Source organism: Muscardinus avellanarius (genome assembly GCF_963383645.1).
Source record: "Muscardinus avellanarius genome assembly, chromosome: 20".
Taxonomy (NCBI): domain Eukaryota; kingdom Metazoa; phylum Chordata; class Mammalia; order Rodentia; family Gliridae; genus Muscardinus; species Muscardinus avellanarius.
In genome coordinates, this window is record NC_137806.1 from 17185836 (window position 1) to 17204723 (window position 18888).

Sequence of the window (18888 nt, forward strand, 5' to 3'; positions counted from 1 at the left end):
ACATATGTTTATTGAACACTCTGGCACTAACTATTCTCCATTGAGGGACTACATCAAAGAACAGGAGAAAACAAGCCCCTATGTCTAGGGAATTGACACCCTAGTGAGAAAGACAGATAGCAAACATATAAAGCAAAAATTCACAATATAATATCAGGAAGTGGACGATGCTCCAAAGAGTAAAGTAGCAGCAAAAAATAAAGAAGTAACTAGGGCCTGGGGGACGGGGAAGGGGACTCTTTGGATTTGTTTAACAAATGCTAGTTAGAGGGAAACAAGAAAAGTGTCCCAGGCACAGGCACACCCAGGAGAGGCCTCCTGTGGGTCTTGTTCCATTGAAGGTGCATGGCTTTTGGGTTTGGTACGAGGTGGGTATTATTATACCAAAAAGATTTGATATTGAAGCTGGAGTGGTGGCACACGCTAGAATCCCAGTACCTGGGAGGCTGAGACAGGAGAACGGTAGGTTCAAGACAAGCCTCAGAAACTTAACAAGACTCTCAGGAATTTAGTGAGACTCTTTAAAAAAATAATAGAGGGTTGGAGGTCTGGCTCAGAGGTGGAAAGCCTCTGGATTTGTTAAAAAAAAAAGTACAAAAAAAAGATTTGATACCGAACTTCTTTCGCCAATTCTTACATCAAATCCATATAATATTTTAATGATTTGCTAAAGATGCTTTTCCATGATAGCAAACTATTATAACTGAAAAAATACCCAGCAAGCCCATCCTTCCATTTCCCTTGACAAACCATTATATTCTCCAACTCACATTAAGCTTTATCAAGTGTAAAATTGTCACTGCTTCTGTACGGGATACCCTGTGGGATGTGAGTACTTGTATAGCCTGGAGAATCTAGACTTGCAGGCAGAAGTTTAAGTGTGAGTTTGAAGCATCATGTAAAAATTAAAATTACAGTACACTTGCATCTTTTTGTGTGTGTGTTTGTGGTACTGGGGAGAAAATCCAGGGACATTCTAACTCTGAGCTATGCTCCCTGCCCAATTTTCATTTTGAAATAGGGTCTCATTCAGTTTAGGAGGGCCTCTCTAAGTTGCTGAGGCTGGCCTTGAACCTGTGATCCTCCTATCTCATCCTCCCAAATACTGGGATGACAAGTGTGTGCCACCAGGATGCACCACCATGTCTGGCTCACTCCCATCTTGAAAGCCATTATTTGTCAATTTATTTGCTCTTTATTTTTCCAAATAGAAGAATAGTACAAAAATGCTAAAGTGGAGCTCAGGTTGAATTGCAGAATGGCTAAATAAATTGCCAGGGATCTTTTCAGCTCTAGTATGTACTCAAAGTTTTCACGTCCTCACTGGCTCCCTATTGCCATTGGGACGTCTTCCTCTTTAAATCATCCAAAAAAAAAAAAAAAAAAAACAGACTTCCTGTCACGGCCAAAAAGCTCACAGTTCATTAACACAAAGCCAGCTTGTTCATGAGCATGTGGTCAGTATCACAGAACAGGAACATCAGCAATATTATTTTCAAAAGGGAATTTTAAGAAGTACCGTATGTTAATTCTATACCACAAATGCACTCCACAAACACTGTGAGCAACATGGGAATTGACCTGCTCATTACTATTAATGACATGCCTTTCAGCTCTTGTGTCTATTCATAACTCAGGTTGGAGAGTTCACACACACACACACACACACACACACACACACACACACACACACACAACTTCCTTTTTATTTTGGAAGCCAACAAAGAGTAGTGAATGAGCAGCCTACATCCCTGGATTCCTGAGTTCACTGGGATGTAATTATAAAGTTCAGAGATGTTCAGAAATTCCAAGAAGAAAGATGTTTGTGGCTCTCATAAATTACAACTCAATAAGAAAGGAGAAATGGCTTTGCAGAGGAAAGGACCTCACAGATTACATAATTACCACTCAAAATAAACATTTGGAGTTGGTTATTTACCAATGATTTTTTTTTTAGAAAATAGTATTTTCTGTTAATTTTTCCAGTATCAAAGATGTTCTCTCTCTTTTGGATAATTTACAATATTAAAAACAAACAGTTGATTATTTGTAAAAGGTTTATGCAGCCAGGTGTAGTGGTACATGCCTGTAGTCCCAGCACTTGGGAGGTTAACACAGGAGGATGGCGGGCTCGAGGCCAGCATCAGCATCAGCATCAGCATCAGCATCGGCATCGGCATCGGCATCAGCATCAGCATCGGCATCACATCAGCATCAGCATCAGCATCAACACCGTCCTCTGAAGTACTGGGGGGGTGCACTACCACCCTAGCTAAACTCTTGTTCTTTGATGTATGCCCTAAGTGTAGGATAATTAGTACTCTGTATGTTCAGTAAGCCCAATATAATAACCCCAAAAGATATTATTTTGTGGAGCTTACTGTAGAATCACAATGATGCTTAGGATATGGTAATGTATTTAATAAATTGTTTGGAATAAATTTTTAAAATAAATATAAAACATACTAATTATTTTAAATTTAGAAGGCTGTAGAGGAAATAACAGTATCTTGAATTGGTTATTAAAATATATCTTAGAAATGATGACACTATAACATTTATATATTTTGATCATTCCAGGCAACGCTGATCCTGAAGGCCAGGGTTACTGCCAAGCAGGATTTAGTCTGGATTTTTATAAGGTGAATTATTTTAGTCTCAGAGCTTCTAATACTTAATATGCATATTTTTGTGACTTTTATTTTCTTTTACTTCCATATCCCCAAACAACAGCAATAACCAAAAAACCTTTACCATATCTACCTAGCTATATCTAGCATCTTCTTCTTTATGCCTTTTTATTTGCTCTTTATTTCTATTAAGTAATCTATGCACATAACAACCTACTCATATACTATGATAAAATATGTGTAGAGAAATACATATGATGAAAAGCAGCTCTCTTCCTGCCTAACCCCTTGTAGCAAATGTTTTTAATGAAAATCTCAAACACTCAAAAATAATTGTTTCTAGGAAGATCACACAAGAATTTGTAAGCTCTTTATCTCTTTGCTGTAATTGGCTGATTTGATATTCATATTAAAACCCACATATCCTTTCACAAAATTAAACACAGAGATGACCAGTGCAAGCATGGAGAAATAGTCTCTAGTTTTGAAAATAGTGTAGCAAAATGTCGCCAACATATGTTCTGTTTTACTAACCATTCATTGTATTTTATCATTGCTTTTTTTGTCTTATTTTTTCCACTGAAAGTTATAGATTTAGGGTCCAGAAAGTAGAAATATATAAAGATGACAAAATGTTTATATCTGATAATCTGGGGCTTTTGCTTTCTCTCCTGAGAAGAGGGTTGGGTTGGCAGATGTACGGAAGGAAAGAAAAAAAAATAAACAGGCAGTACTGTGGCCTTGAAAAAACTTGGAACAGAATTTTTTTTTATTACCAAGGCTTTTCAAAAGACTGCCTGCTAAATTGTACAGCATTTAAACATGTTGATGTTTTGCTCACCGGGGGCAATGCCAAAAAAACTGAATTTATATATTCTCGAGGGAGAGAGTTCAATTTACCTAACTGGGCCAAATTAAAATTATTTAATATGATGACACACTAAATAATTGAAAGCAAAAGGAAAGAAAATGAGCTGCAGGCCTGATATAAGGACCTCTTTGAAAATTGTTCTTTTATGGGAAACAAATTGTTAGGGCAATGCTTATTAGCAATGATTTATCACCCTTTAAAATGTTCAGTGTTTCTTTTCCAATTGTTCCTGTTGCTGCTTCTGTTTTGTAGAATGGAGACCTTATAGTAGGAGGACCTGGAAGTTTTTACTGGCAAGGTATGTGCTCTTAGCAAGGAAGAAAAGCATATTTATTGTTACTAACAAGAAGTCAAATGTTGACTTTGTGTTACATTAATATTATACCTCTACTCATAGTTCCTTGAATAAAGCGTCACTTCCAACTTTACTTAGTTATGTAAATAATATTTTAAAATATTCATGCAACTTGAAATTCATTTCTCCACCAAGAACTTATTGAGCTATGCTATTGTGTTAGAGCTGGGGATGCAGTCATGAATGAAAGCAGGCACTGTTTTCCCTTCATGGAAGTTAACACCTGGGGAAAAGATACAGGCATCGACTGAAAAGTCACATTAAATGTCTAAAAAACTCCAACCATGATACACACGGTGACGATATGTCATGAAGGGGCCCGGAAAATACAGAAGGTTTCTCCAGGGTCGCTGCATAGAGGTGAGCACTGTACTCTGACCATTGGCTGACAGGGAGCTGGAATGTATGAAGTTCCCAGTACCAATCTCATTACCATGTTTGGGGTAGGGGAAGGAGTAGAGAGGAAGCCAGGGGCAAACTCACCAAGTGCTGTGTGGGTATAAGTCTCTCTTAACTACGTTAAGATGTGAGACTACAATGCACCAATAAAAGTACATAAAAATTAAAAATTAAAACACTAAAAAAAAAGTAGCACTCTGTTCAAGAAGCCTTTAACCCAGGTGCAAGTCAGTGTATACCCGAAGAAGAGAACCTTGTCTAATTCTTAGAATGACGCTGCGTAGGCCAGCAGCAGCCCACAGCCCATAGATCAACTAATTTGGAAGAAAGCAACTGAACTGAGATCTGGACCTTGCGTAGGAGTAACCTAGGTGAAGAGAGGAAGGACTATATGCAAATGCTCTGCAGCATCAAAGAGCAACAGGTGGAGGGAAATGAGAGTCATAGAGATGTGGAGAGGCCCCACCCACCACCCAGAGCTTCAGGCCAAAGTTAACAGCTTTGTCTTGGTCCTAAATTTGAATGAGAAACCTTTGGGTATTTAAAGAGTTTGAATGGGTGGGTTTAGCTAGAGTAGGAAGGACGTCTTTGTCTTGAAAATAATGGGAAAGTGCTAGAGAATTTTAGCCATGGAATACTTTAAAAGGATTACTCTGGCTACAAAAGGGAAAGTAAATAGTTATTAGATTGTTATAAGGTTATAAAGCAAATTTAAGTTTCTAAGGCCAATTAGCTGTAAGTTTCAGCTACATCATTTGCTTCTTAGAGTGGTGTTGGGACAGACTGCAAAAGAGGAAACATTTGTGAGATACTCTGAAGGCAAAATAAACAGCCTAAATGATGGGTTTGGTCTATGTTGGTGAGAGAGGGAAGGATGGATGTCAAGGATGTTTCTTACTGCTGCAGTTGAATGGACTGACGAACATGGAATAGAAGAGGCTTGGACTGATTTGGAGAAACATGATAGATAAGTTTGCTTTTGATTATACTGAGTATGGAAATGCTGGGCTGAGTTTTCACATCCATATTTAGATATATTGGCTTATGCTCCAGGAAGATTTTTTTTTCGAAATCAGGGTCTTACTAAGTTGCAGAGGATCTCACAAGGTAGCTGAGGCTGTTCTCTGCGATCCTCCTGTCTCAGCCTCCCAAATGCCTTGATTACAAGTATGTGCCACCATGCCTGGCTATTTGTACGCAGTTTTGAACATCAAATAATTAACATTTTGTCTTTAAAATTATTTGCAAACTGAAAGTAATACTACGCAAAAGATAGGATACAATAAAAATTGTGCTTATATCTAACAAGATTTTCTTTTTGTTCATGTGTTTATTTCACATTCCTTTCTTTAAGTTAGAAACACTGTTTGATACAAATGATTTGCTAACAATTAGCCATGGCAAGGGCATTTAGAAACACTTGCCCAAGATATATAATTTAAAATTTTATGTAGGCTTAAGATTACAACAATTATAGACCCAGCCAAAGGAAACAAGCAAAGGCAGCATACACGTTGACGGCAAAGAAGGCAGTACTGAGCTTAAACCAAAAGAAAATCGGAAAATTCTACCAGCATTGTTCATAAATTCACGTGTAAATATCATTGTATTAATATTAAAACAGTCATTCCAGTCTCAGTAACTTAGAAATATTAATGACCTGCTTTGACAGTTTTATTCTTTCCTTTTGGACTTTGAATAGAAACACTGCAGGAATTTCATGTGCAAATTCCCAAAGAAAATTTTGGCTTTGAAATTAATGTTAAATATTAGTCATTTGAAAGCATTTCTCCAGTTTTCTCCCAAAGACCATGAGATCACACCTTTGCCTTCGATGTCCATAATAGATATGGGAATGCTTAGAAATGATAGTGGAAAATCGTTGGCTGTCTTTTAGATACTCATATACCCTGATACAATCGTGTTTCAAGATTTCTAAAGAATGCCCTTTCTAGGAGAGATAAACCAAAGTTATTATCAAATAAATGTTTGTGGTGATGAATTCCCTTCTCAGTAAAATTCTGGACCTGCCTGGACCTGACTGCCTCTTACTATCATAATTTTATACTTCCTTAATATATTTTAGCACAAATAGCAAATGGCTCAAAAATTATATAATTCCCTCCTTTACCTGAACTGATATGTTTATAATCTGATATATTATAAACTGATGCTTTTAATGTTTATAATTGGGTAAAAGTGACTTAATACTAAATCTAGGCTTTGTAGGCATACCAAAGGAGAGAATGCCAAGTCTTGGTTATAATGCCAAATATCCTACCAGCAAAACCATGTGACCTTAGAGAATGCACTCAAGATCTTTGAGCCTCAGTTTTCTCATCTATATGAAATTATTTTTGGCTAGACTATCTCCAGCTTTCCTCCTACCTCTAACACTCTAAAATAAAAAATTAATCACATAAATTTTGCCTACAAGTATTTCTACTTTTTGATTCTTTTGTCCTTCAAAGGTGGAGAAATTGTGTGTGATGAATGCAGGAAGACAGATACAATACTGCTGTTCATCTCTAGTCTTTTGATCTTCTGTTTAGATGTAATCTACCCTAGCTTTTATTTCGAGTGACAAGCAAAAAATTTCATCACCAAGAATGCAAGAAATTGCATGATAACATTTCAGAGGGTGTGTGTGACTCTGGGTCCAAAGAGGGAGGGCCTGCCTTTAGCGTTCATCCACTTACCATATTAATTTGTTTAAATACAGGCCAGGTGATCACTACCAGTATTGCAGATATCATTGCCAATTACTCATTCAAAGATATTCTCAGGAAACTGGCTGGAGAAAAGCAGACAGAAGTGGCTCCAGCTTTCTATGACGACAGCTACCTTGGTGAGGTTCATTGCTCCGGACACTCGTTTCCCAAAGGATAAACAGATTAAACATAGTTGTAAATGTATTACTGATTTATCTGATGCTATTTGGTATCTTATGAAAGTTTTTTTTAATTAGAGTAGATGCTTAGATTTTCTTTTCTTTTTAAATACAACTATTTTTAAAGCCATGCTGCATGTATTATCTACATAATTTGAGCAGGTATTTTTGAGCATCTATCTTTTAAGATCTTTATTAGTCTTTTGCATATAAAATATTTTGCTGATAGACACTATGCATTAGCAGGGCTTTTACAGATGCTATAGGGAAAACGTGCCAGCAACCCTGTCCAGTTTTTAGAGCAATAACAATAGACTTCCAGGATGCTAGAATATCCTCAAACTTTATTATGTGCAAACTACACAATATGATTTCACCACAATTGTTTCCCACATTTGGTACCATATTTGCATACGGCATTTTGATGGCTTAAAAAATTGAAAAAAATTTAAATGGAAATGAATTAGGAAGTAGGATTTGTTGATAAGGCATAGAAAAACCTGAGCAAAAAGAATATCTTTCAGAGTATCATGCTTTCTCATGATGAATCAGCAGCTCTTAAAGTACAACAGTTGCCATTTACGCTGAAAGGTGGATTATAAAGTATTCATGCTTTGAAAATTGACCTCAGAATCTGATTTTTCCTATTGTTTCTACATAAGAGCTAAAGTAAGAGATCTAATATGTGTCTAGGATTTAGTATGAAAGTGTTCATATTACTGTCATTGATTTTTCCTTTTATGGAGTTCTTAACTTTTTATAATATTTGTAGATATCTCTTAATAAAACAGTAACATAGTATTTTTTCTAGATCTAACTCATTTTTTAAATCTTTAGGTGTAATTAGTTTGTTCTTTTCTTTCAAACAGGATACTCAGTTGCTGCTGGGGAATTCACTGGAGATTCTCAGCAAGGTAAGAGACATTATTGAGCCTTAGTCATTTAATAAGCATGGAGATCAGGTAAGATGACATTAAAAGTTCTTTTGTAATGTGGTTTTCTTTGCTATATAAAATGCATATAAATGAGCCAGGCATGGTGGCGCACGCTTGTAATCCCCGCGCTTGGGAGGCAGAGACAGGAGGATCGCGCAGGTTCGAAGCCAGCCGCGCGCGCTGGCTTAGGAGACCCTGTTTCCAAATAAAAATATAAAATAGGTCTGGGAGTGTAGCCCGGAGGTTGAAGGGCTTCCAGGAACCCCAGTACCACCAAAAAAATGCATATAAATGGAATCCCAAAATATATATGATAATTTTTTAGAAAGTCCATACATGTTGGTGAAGCATTTTAAATCTCAACAGATTTCTTAAGAATCAATGCCAATCTTTATGCCATCTAATAAAGCAATAAAAATTATGACAGTCATCCCATCTTATGAATAAAATATACAGATGATTAAATGACTTAGACAAGACTCATGCTGTTAGTGAAAGGTCATATGCGATAAATATCAAGATCCCTCTTTTTGTTTTAATGTCTAGAATTTAATATCGCACATATTCAATACTATGTTACCCACCTAGCTCCAATTCAATGATGCCAATATTATTTTCCTCTTCCTCTTTTTTTTTTTTTTTTTTGCGGGTCTAAGGATGGAACCCAGGGACATTTGACCTCAGAGCTACATCCCCTGCCCTAATTTTTGCTCTTTATTTTGAAACTGGGTCTCACTGAGTTGCAGAGGGCCTCACTACGTAGCTGAGGCTGTCTGCGAACCGCGATCCTCCAGGTCTCAGCCTCCCGAATGCTGGGATTACAAGCGTGCGCCACCACGCCCGGCTTCCTCTTCCTCTTTGAACATGTCCAATCCTCAAATAACAAGCAGTTTGGCAGCAGTTAAAAATAAACATCAATTTTCTCTTAAATGCAAACTAATTTTAAAAAACTATCTTTCAATTACTTTTTCTTCAAGTTACTAAATGGCAATATATTATAATTGTTAAGGGCATAAATTGGACATAGACCTTTTGGGTTTAAACCCTAAATTCAGTACTAAGCTCTAGAAACTTGAACAAATTATCCAAATCTTGGAGCTTCCATTTCTTTATTTCTAAAATAGAGGTGGTGATATGGCATCATCTCCTTCACGGGATTCTTGTGGAGATCAAAGGATTTAATTGTATATATTAATAAAATACTGCAGTACATAGTACTATTAGCTATAAGAAAGAACCATTGCATTGGGGCCCACCAGAGATAGAACTGAATAATCAGTTCTTTTAAAATAAGTCAAATCTTATAATCACTCATTGATTTAGCAAAGGAAAATGTAAAATATGCCAAATGATTTTATTTTAACATAACATTAGGGTACATGTTGCAATCCCTCCAAAATACCCCTTAGTTCTGACCCAAAAAAAAGTAGTAATGATGTATACCATGGCATTTTTTGGAAAGATGGTTGAGAATAATGATTTCCCACTGAATCAGCAGGAATATCCAGAAACAGATCCAAGGTGTTGTTTGTTTGTTTGTTTGTTTGTTTGTTTGTTTGTTTCCTGTGGTACCAGGGATGGAACCCAGGGGCATTCTACCTCTGAGCTATACCTCCAGCCCCATTTTTTATTCTTTATTTTGAAACAGGATTTCACTGAGTTTCATAGGCCTCACTAAGTAGTAGCTGAGGCTGTCTGCAAACCACAATCCTCCTGTCTCAGCCTCCCAACCAAGTTTTAATTGATGGAAGGATATATAAAATAAAAGCACTACCAACAGATATCATGACTAGTTCACTAAGGCTGCCAATATTCATAGCTTGCTTATTTGACAGGAGGGAGTGGATGCTATAAAAAAGAATTTGGTGTCCTCTGCATGAAGGGGCCAAATGTGGAGTCTTTGGGCTGCTGGTTGGTCAATGGCTGGACTTCATTAGATTTGGACCTTCAAGAGTTATATGCAACATTTATATGTGTTTGGATTTTTCAGATGAGAAGATCTATAACTTTCTTTAAATTTTAAATGTGTTCATAACTCAAAAAAGATTAGAAGCCTCCATTCTCATTTTGGAACCAGATGTAGTGAGCTAAGACCCAAGAAAGTGGTCTGGACTTAACCAATGCAAATCATCATCATCATCATCATCATCATCATCATCATCATCATCAAATGTTGTAGAACGGACTTTGCTGTCAGTTCTTGACTTCTATTCCTCCCCAACTATGACCTGTATGGTGACTGAATATTTCTAAGTCTCAGTTTCCCTATATATCATATTGGGATGTTAACCCTTTTTTGAGGTTCAATGAGAAAAATCTGATAAAGCACCTGCCACACTCTTTATTACACAGAAGACTTTCAGTGAATGCTAATCTTCTTTCTGCCTCTTGCTAGTCATGAATTTCCAGGTCAAGAACCTAACTTTTTCCTGATCATGCTGCTGATAGTAAGAAATATCTGAAGGTTTCACCACTGCTGTTTGGTAGAGGTTGAAAATAAAGATCATTTTTCTCTTAATTGCAATGGACCTAAGAAAAGTCTCCTGCTTTCCCTTCCAAGTGAAAATCTGTGTAGTTGAGTGACAGTTGTAATTTGCCTCAGACCCCAAGCAATTAAACTGTCCTAATCATTTATAAGTGATCGTGAACATCTTTAATCAACATTATACTTAATAGCTTCTTAGTGGTGTGGTTTCAGGAGGTTTCAAACTCCACAGTGTTGGGGTGCAATAGTTGACCCTTTAGAATGAGATTAGAAATGCTTGTGGTGTATTAGAAGTAGTGATTGCCTGCATCTCAAATAGCATAATCCCCCAAATCCATCCTTGTCAACAGTCCTGACCTTGAAATCAGTCAATTCCATTATATCAGCTTGTGGTTTATTTTCAGTGTCAGGAGGCCTTAGTTCAGACCCCAGAGAAGATTGCTGAAATCTGGGCAGTATGCTGAGTTCTGGAAGCTTCCCTGGCTAGGGAATCTATCCAGATGGGTTAGTTTTTCAGAACCTTATCCTCACCTTATTCTTTTAGAACATGCTCATTTTCCCTCCTGTTGCAGTAGATAAACTATCCATACTGTCTCCGGTTGACCTCTCTGCTTTGTCCTGGTCCCATTCTTTCTTACACTGAGTGATGGGACTCCAACAATTCTTAGTTTTCTGTCTCACAGCACCACGTTTTCCCTTGCTCCTGCATCATTCTCACTAACATACAAGCATATTTCTCCCATCTTACACACAAAAAAATCATTTTATCTACTTTGCCTTCTGGCTATAGCTACCACACATTTTACTCTGCTTTGAAGGAACTGTCACTTTTCTTGCATTTTCTGTGTGAAAGTTCCTCCCTCCCTTCTCTTAAGGCCCTTCCTGGTGGATCATGTCTCTTCTGCTCTACTAAAATACTAAAATGACTCTTGTTAAGCAAACCACACTCCTCCATGTAGCTCCTCTTGCATGGCTAACAGGAGCCTTGGAAGACTGGATTTCTCCCTCTTGGTTTCTCCACTTGACTTCTTGGTACATTTCTCTCACCTCACTGGGGTGTTCCAGGACTAAATCCACGTGCTGTTTCTTTACCATTTAAGTTCATTCTTGGTAATCTCATAGTCTTTATTTATTCCTCCGATGGGACTAATTTCCAGGTTTGTGCCACAGACTCTCTACTCAGCATCTCTGTCTTTTAGCTAGCTATCCCAGACTTGATGAGCTGGTGACTGAATGCCTCACCTTCCCACTAAAACACACGCTGTCTTCCATCACTCCTCCCTTCACCCCAGTTACAACTGTAGGGCATAGACATTCTCCCAGTTATTCGAGCCAAATACCCTGAAAGCCAGCCTAGGAATACACTTTTTCCAATGACCTATATTTAAGCCATAAGCAAATCCTGCTAACTAAACCCTTAAAATTCAAGCAGAACTGGGTGTAGTGGTACACTTGTAATTCCAGTACTTGGGAGGGTGAGACAGGAGGATGCGGGTTCACAGACAGCCTCAGTTACTTAGTGAGGCCCTTTGTAACTCAGTGAGATCCTGTCTCAAAATAAGGAATAAAAAATAGGGCTGGGTGTGTAGCTTGGAGGTAGAATACTCCTGAGTTCCAAACCCAGTACTGTCAAAATAAATAAAATTCAAGCAGAATCAGACTACTTCTTATCTCCTCCAGGGTTTGACTCTGATCCAAGTTTTCCATCATCTCTCACCTGTATGACTGCAAGTCACCTGCTAGGTCTCTTGCTGTCACCCTTGCCCTCCTACAATCAAGTCCAAATCCAGCAGTTATAGCACTGCTTCAGAAGCACAGTCAGACTGTACAACTTCTTTGCTCTCAGAGACTTTCCAATGAGTTCAGCCAGAACCCAAGTCTTTGCAGTGACCTTAAAGCTCTATTCATGGCCTGAGTTAGTTTGACCTCATCTCCTACCAGTTTGCCCTTCACTCTAGGCCTTGGTAGTCTTTGAGTAACTCCAAACACTCTTTCTGTTTTTGCACTTGGTGTTTCCTACATCTAGAACATATTTCTCCCAGTTAGTATGTGCCCAGGAAGTATTTACTTTTTCCTTTCCTTCAGTCTTTGCTCCAACGTTACCATCTCACTAAGGCTTTCCCAACTACTCTGAGAAGCTGCAATCCCTTCCACATTCTAACTTCAACATATGATATGTTATTTTTCCTTAGGTAAACAAAATTGTTTGGGCATGTTATTGTGATGGCAACTATACCTTTATGCCAGTTTTAAAAAATGTCCCCATGGTGAAAGCTGGCAAAACCAAAATAAGAAATTTAATTTATAAATCACATGTAATCTGAAAAACCAAACTAATATTCTACAGGCAGAAATGCATACAGGATGGTATGAAAATTGGAAAATCTCAAAGTACAACTTTCTCCTGTCTTGTCTGTAAAGAAACAAATGCTAGTGAAAAAGTCCATCTACAATTTTGACGTCTTCCACTTTCCATCTCCCTAGATGATGGTTACTCATTCGAAAGGCTTTGTCTTTAACACTTATTCTCTACATAGCTTTAAATACAAATGCAATTTCTTTTATTTTTTTGATAGCAGCTTTTTTATTGGTTACAAAACCTAAGCCCATATATAAATTAGGAACATGTTTAATTGCCTCTTTTGAAAGAATGTTTTAGTCTATTTTAACAGAGTTTAAAAATATAAAAACTGTATTTTTAAACACTGGTTTGAAAACCGAAAAGCACAGTAATAAACTTAGTTTCTTTTACCTAAGAAATGGTGCAATTCCAGTTCAAAACTGGTTATGGTCACAACAAATTAAATCAAGCAACTGCATACATATGTCTGCACTAGTTGATGCAAATGTTCACTTAAATGTTAGTTTGCACTTAGAACACAATAGAAAATAGGAATCATCACAGTAAGGGAGGAGGCAAGACAGCTGCCAATCAGAACATGCATTCCTCGAGAAGCCCTGGACACCAGAGTTTGGATTAAAATCTGACTGGAACAACTTAAGGAGACATTTTCAGCCGTGACTTCCTATCTAGAATCCAGAAGAGAGAGCGGATAGCGGTGGAATTAGAAGCAAGATGACAAGGAGGCGCCTGCCATGCAAGAAAAGTGATTTTGGGGAAGAACATCCCAGAAGAGATCAGAGAAAAGACCGCTTCATCCATGCATGCAGGGAACTCTTAACATCATACCTTGTAAGAAAAGCGACCCAGGCATGGTGGAGGGAGCTGAGCAGTCCTGGGCAGTAAGCCGAGCCTGTGAACCGAGAGGCCCGGAGCCAGGTGGGAGGCTAAGCCCACAAACTAAGAGGCTCAGTGCCCAATAGGAGGCTGAGCCCACAAACCGGGAGGCCTGGTGCCAGACAGGAGGCTGAGCCCACATCCCAGGAGGCCTGGTGCCAAACAGGAGGCCAAGCCCGTGTCCCGGGAGGCCTGGAGCTGGGCAGGAGGCCGAGCTGTGCATCCCATGGAACTCAGAGCCGCTATGTTGCACCCAGGCCCGTGGTGTGCTCAGAACAGCTGATCCTGCTCTGTGTGGTGAGGCTGTGGGCCTCTGCCTGGAAGGGAGATAAAATTCATTGGTGCTGAGTGCTCAATCCCACAACCTCTTCAAACTGCACATACTATCTTCTTTAAAAAAGAAGAAGAAGAAGAAGGAGAAGGAAGAAGAAGAAGAAGAAGAAGAAGAAGAAGAAGAAGAAGAAGAAGAAGAAGAAGAAGAAGAAGAAGAAGAAGAAGAAGGAGAAGAAGAAGAAATATTATTCAAGATGGCCACGGGAACTTGGGACAACATGCTGTGTGAAGAGGGTGTTCAGAAGAGAACCGAGATGGCTGTGGCAGCAGCAGCGGTGGTCAGCATTTGGTAGAGGCAGAGATTCAATCCATTCTACCTCATAATTTTAAAGAAATATCTTCAAAGGTATACCACTACTGCCACACATGCTCGGGAATTCTGGAAAACAATCCGTGTGGGAAAGGTATTCGGGAGAGAACCGAGATTGCAGTGGCAGCAGTGGCAGTGGTGGTGACAAGAATTTGGAGGGGCAGATAGATCCAGTTCAGTCCACCGTGAACTTTTGAGGAAATCTCCCCACAAAGGTAGACTGCTCCTCCCACACATGATTGGGAATTCTGGACATGTTAAGTGGTAAAAGGGTTTGGGGGGTTTCAGAGGGAGCCCTGCATGGTCAGGATGGGCCGCCACACTGCGGGTTCTGGGCGTCATCAGCCCTCATGGCCACCATGCTTCTCTGCGCAGAGTGGGAGGCCAGGGTACATGTGGAGCAGCAGAGCCTGCTCTCCGGGCTGAAGCTGTAGACCTTGGCCTTTGGAGAAAGGACAAAATTCATTGCCACTGGGTATTTGGGGTCCCAGCTTTCGCAAAAGACATGTACTGCTCTCTTATATTAAAAAAAAAAAAATTGAAGAACACCGGGCATGATGGCACACACTTGTAATCCCCGCCCTTGGGAGGAGGAGACAGGAGGATCATGCAGGTTCAAGGCCTGCCTTGCTGGCTTGAGAGACCCTGTTTCCAAACAAAAATATATTAAAATAAAAAAGTGGGTCCGGGAGTAGAGCCTGGAGGTGGAAGGGTTTCCAGGGACCCCACACCACCAAAAATAAAATAAAATAAAAAATGGAAGAAAAAAGGGAACATATGTAGACAACCTGCTCATAGTGGCAGATAACAGAGCCCGATGCACAGCAAGACAGAAAGGCAGGTACCGGGGCCTCTGAGGCCAGGATAGGTGACTGCCAGATGTCTAGGCCAGTGCCAAGTCCAGTGAGACCAGGATCGGAGCCTGCCATGAGGCAAGGCCGTTGCTGGGGCCTCCAAGGCTGGGATCATAGCCTGCTGAGGGGTGAGACCAGTGTCAGGGCCAGTGTGGCCAGGATCAGAGCCTGCCATGAGGCAAGGCCGTTGCTGGGGCCTCCAAGGCTGGGATCATAGCCTGCTGAGGGGTGAGACCAGTGTCAGGGCCAGTGTGGCCAGGATCAGAGCCTGCCATGAGGCAAGGCCGGTGCTTGGGCCTCCAAGGCTGGGACTGGAGCCTGCAGAGAGGTGAGGCCGGTGTCGGGGCCAGCAAGGGCAGGATCGGAGCCTGCCATGAGGCATGGCCAGTGCTGGGGCCTCCGAGACTGGGATTGGAGCCTGCTGGGGGTAAGGCTGGTGTCAGGACCAGTGAGGCCAGGATCAGAGCCTGCCATATGACAAGACCAGTGCTGGGGCCTCTGAGGCCAGGATTGGAGCCTCTCAAGGGGTGAGGCCACTGTTGGGGCCATCAAGGATGGGATTGGGGCCTGTCGTGAAGCAAGGCCAGTGCTGAGGCCTCCGAGGCCAGGATCGGAGCCTGCTGAGGGGTGAGGGCAGTGTCGGGGCCAGCAAGGCTGGTATTGGAGTCTGCTGTGAGACAAGGCCAGTGCCAGAGCCAGCGAGGCTGGGATCATAGCCTGCTGTGAGGCAAGGGCAGTGCTGGGGCCTCTGAGGCCAGGATTGGAGCCTGCTGAAGGGTGAGACTGGTGCCAGGGCCAGCAAGGCCGGGATTGGGGCCTGCTATGAGGCAAGGCCAGTGCTGGGGCCTCTGAGGCCAGGATCGGAGCCAAATGAGGGGTGAGGCCGGTGCTGGGGTCAGTGAGGCTGGGATCAGAGCCTGATATGAGGCAAGGCCAGTGCTGAGGCCTCTGAGGCTGGGATCAGAGCCTGCTGAGGGGTGAGGCCAATGTTGGGGCCAGTGAGGCTGGCCGGGATTGGAGTGTGCTGTGAGGCAAGGCCGGTGCCAGGGCCAACAAGGCTGGAATCAGAGCCTACTGAGGGGTGAGGCCAGTGCCGGTGTCAGCGAGGCCAGGATCGGAGCCTGCCATGAGGAAAGGCTGGTGCTGGGGCCTCCAAGGCCAGGATCGGAGACTGCTGAGGGGTGAAGCTGGTGCCGGGGCCAGCAAGGCCAGGTTCAGGGCCTGCTGTGAGGCAAGGCCGGTGCTGGGGCCTCCGAGGCCGGGATTGGAACCTACCAAAGGGTGAGGCCAATGCCAGGGCCAGAGAGGCCAGGATTGGAGCCTGCCGTGAGGCAAGGCTGGTGCCGGGGCCAGCAAGGCTGGGATGGGAGCCTGCTGTGAGGCAAGGCAATTGCTGGGGTGTGTGAGGCTGGGATCAGAGCCTGCCATGAGGCAAGGCCGGTGCTGGAGCCAACAAGGCCAGGATTGGAGCCTGCTGTGAGGCAAGGCTGGTGCCAGGGCCAGTGAGGCTGGGATTAGAGCCTGCCATGAGGCAAGGCCGGTGCTGGGGCCTCCGCGGCCAGGATCGGAGCCTGCCGTGAGGCAAGGATGATGCTGGGGCCAAGGAGGCTGGGATTGGAGCCTGCCATGCGGCAAGGCCAGTGCTTGGGTCATCAAGGCAGGATTGGTGCCTGCCGTTTGGTGAGGCTGCAGCCACTGAGGCCAAGATAGGAGATAGCCTAAAGGCAAAGCTGGTGTGGGGCAGGGATCAGAGCCTGCCATGAGGCAAGGCCGGTACTGGATCCAGGGAGGTTAGGATCAGAGTCTATCGGGTGGTCAGGCCAGTGCTGGGGTCTTCAAGAGTGGGATTGTAACTTGCAAAGCGGCATACACAGAGAACTATCACAGAAAATTAAAAAATTGAATGCTTTCCCTAATATGCAAAACTAAGAAGAAATGGGTAATAGGAAGGAATCTAGTGGAAGAAGGGGGCCCTATGGAGGAGCAATTAAGGTGACCAATCAGAGGGGATGGGATGGGATGGGAGAAGATAGAATCTCTTTAAAGCACATGATGTACTAAATAAATATATCAATGATAAACACTAAATCAAGCATGGGATTGAGGGAGTGGGAGGGAATGGGATGGGGATTGGATAAAGGCTGATTGGATAATGTGTACTTAAATATCCTAACAAATCTTGAATCCATTGTGATGTTTGACTACAATGCACCAATAAAAATATATTAAAAAAAGAAATCATCACAATAGAGGCCCAATTTTAATCTTAGTGTGTGAAAACTTCAAAGGTAACTGTCAGCTAAATATGAAGAATCTGGAAGAAACTAAACTAGAAGGAGGACAATTTACAATATCAGAAGGTTTGGAATTAAAGGGTTTCACTGAAATTTGTGCCCTTAATTTACTTTGACTTTGTTATTTCCACTTTTAGTAAATACCACACAGTGTAGAAGATAGTGTCTGAACAGAATGCAGTTATTATATGAAGCTTCAGCTCAAAAATTAGATAAAGAGCTGGGCATGGTGGCGCACCCTTGTAATCCCTGCGCTTAGGAGGCGGAGACAGGAGGATCGCGCAGGTTCGAAGCCAGCCTCACTGGCTTGAGACCCTGTTTCCAAAATAAAAAAAGTATTAAAATAGATCTGAGAGTGGTAGCTGTGTATCCTGGAGGTAAAGGGTTTCCAGGAACCCCAGTACCACACACACACAAAAAAAAAATTAGATAAAGAAAAAAAGGCACCATGATCTTCAACTCAATTTTATCTGCACAAGAGTTAAAAAATCTGAACCACCTTAAAGAGAAATTGATTCTAAAATTTATAAAACCTATAAATAATCAGAGGCCAAATCACTATATTAAAACAGATTCTTTAACAAGAAAATTCTTGCAGTTTAATACACTTGTCCACTTTGGATACAAGACAAAATTCACTCTTTAAAATGGCTTCACATTAGCCATTACATATAATTGTAATGAATACCATCTGCTCTGTATCGTTTCTCAGTGAAAACACCTGAACTGATTCACAAAGCTCTGGTGGCATCTGTCTTATCTTCATCACGGTAAAAACAGCTCCCATTGGATAACTAGATAGTTTAAATTTTCTATCCCTTCACATCAATGCATTGAGAAATTATACCCAGTAAACAAGAGCAACAAAACCATTTCTGTGACACCACAAATTATTTAAAGGTTTTCAAACTCATATTTGTTCATTAATAACTGGGTCAGACAATTTACAAAAAGCGATGTCTTTACAGAGAATGCCAGATTGTGCAAAACTACTTAATGCTCGCTGCAAATCAGGCTTGTGCTAAAGAACTGCAGATTGTTCCTCTGCACAAACCCCTGTGTGAATCTCCTGCTGTGGGCGGATGCTTTGGGAGTGGAGTCTGAATCAACCTTCCCAAGCCTTGTAACACTTGTAAGGAGTTGCTGCTTTATTGCCAACCACATTATCAAAAGCACTGGTGACCAAATAAAAAAATGTTCTAAGACTAAATTATAGTAACCATGAAAGCTCCACAGTTTAAACTCAATATAAATCGACCATATCCAAATATCAAATTAAAACAAAAATTATTAA

The 18888-nt window shown here is 41.1% G+C and overlaps 1 protein-coding gene across 1 annotated transcript in view; it reads left to right on the forward strand.

The window, feature by feature from the left end:
* ITGA8 (integrin subunit alpha 8) overlaps positions 1 to 18888 on the forward strand; it is a gene marked incomplete at both ends in the record, with an annotated part of 195350 nt that overhangs the window by 38209 nt on the left and 138253 nt on the right. Inside the window, 4 exons of the mRNA XM_080717210.1 lie at positions 2581 to 2642; positions 3754 to 3799; positions 6978 to 7103; positions 8015 to 8059. Of these exons, the coding sequence (XP_080573336.1) occupies positions 2581 to 2642; positions 3754 to 3799; positions 6978 to 7103; positions 8015 to 8059 (279 nt within the window). The remainder of the gene's footprint in view (positions 1 to 2580; positions 2643 to 3753; positions 3800 to 6977; positions 7104 to 8014; positions 8060 to 18888) is intronic.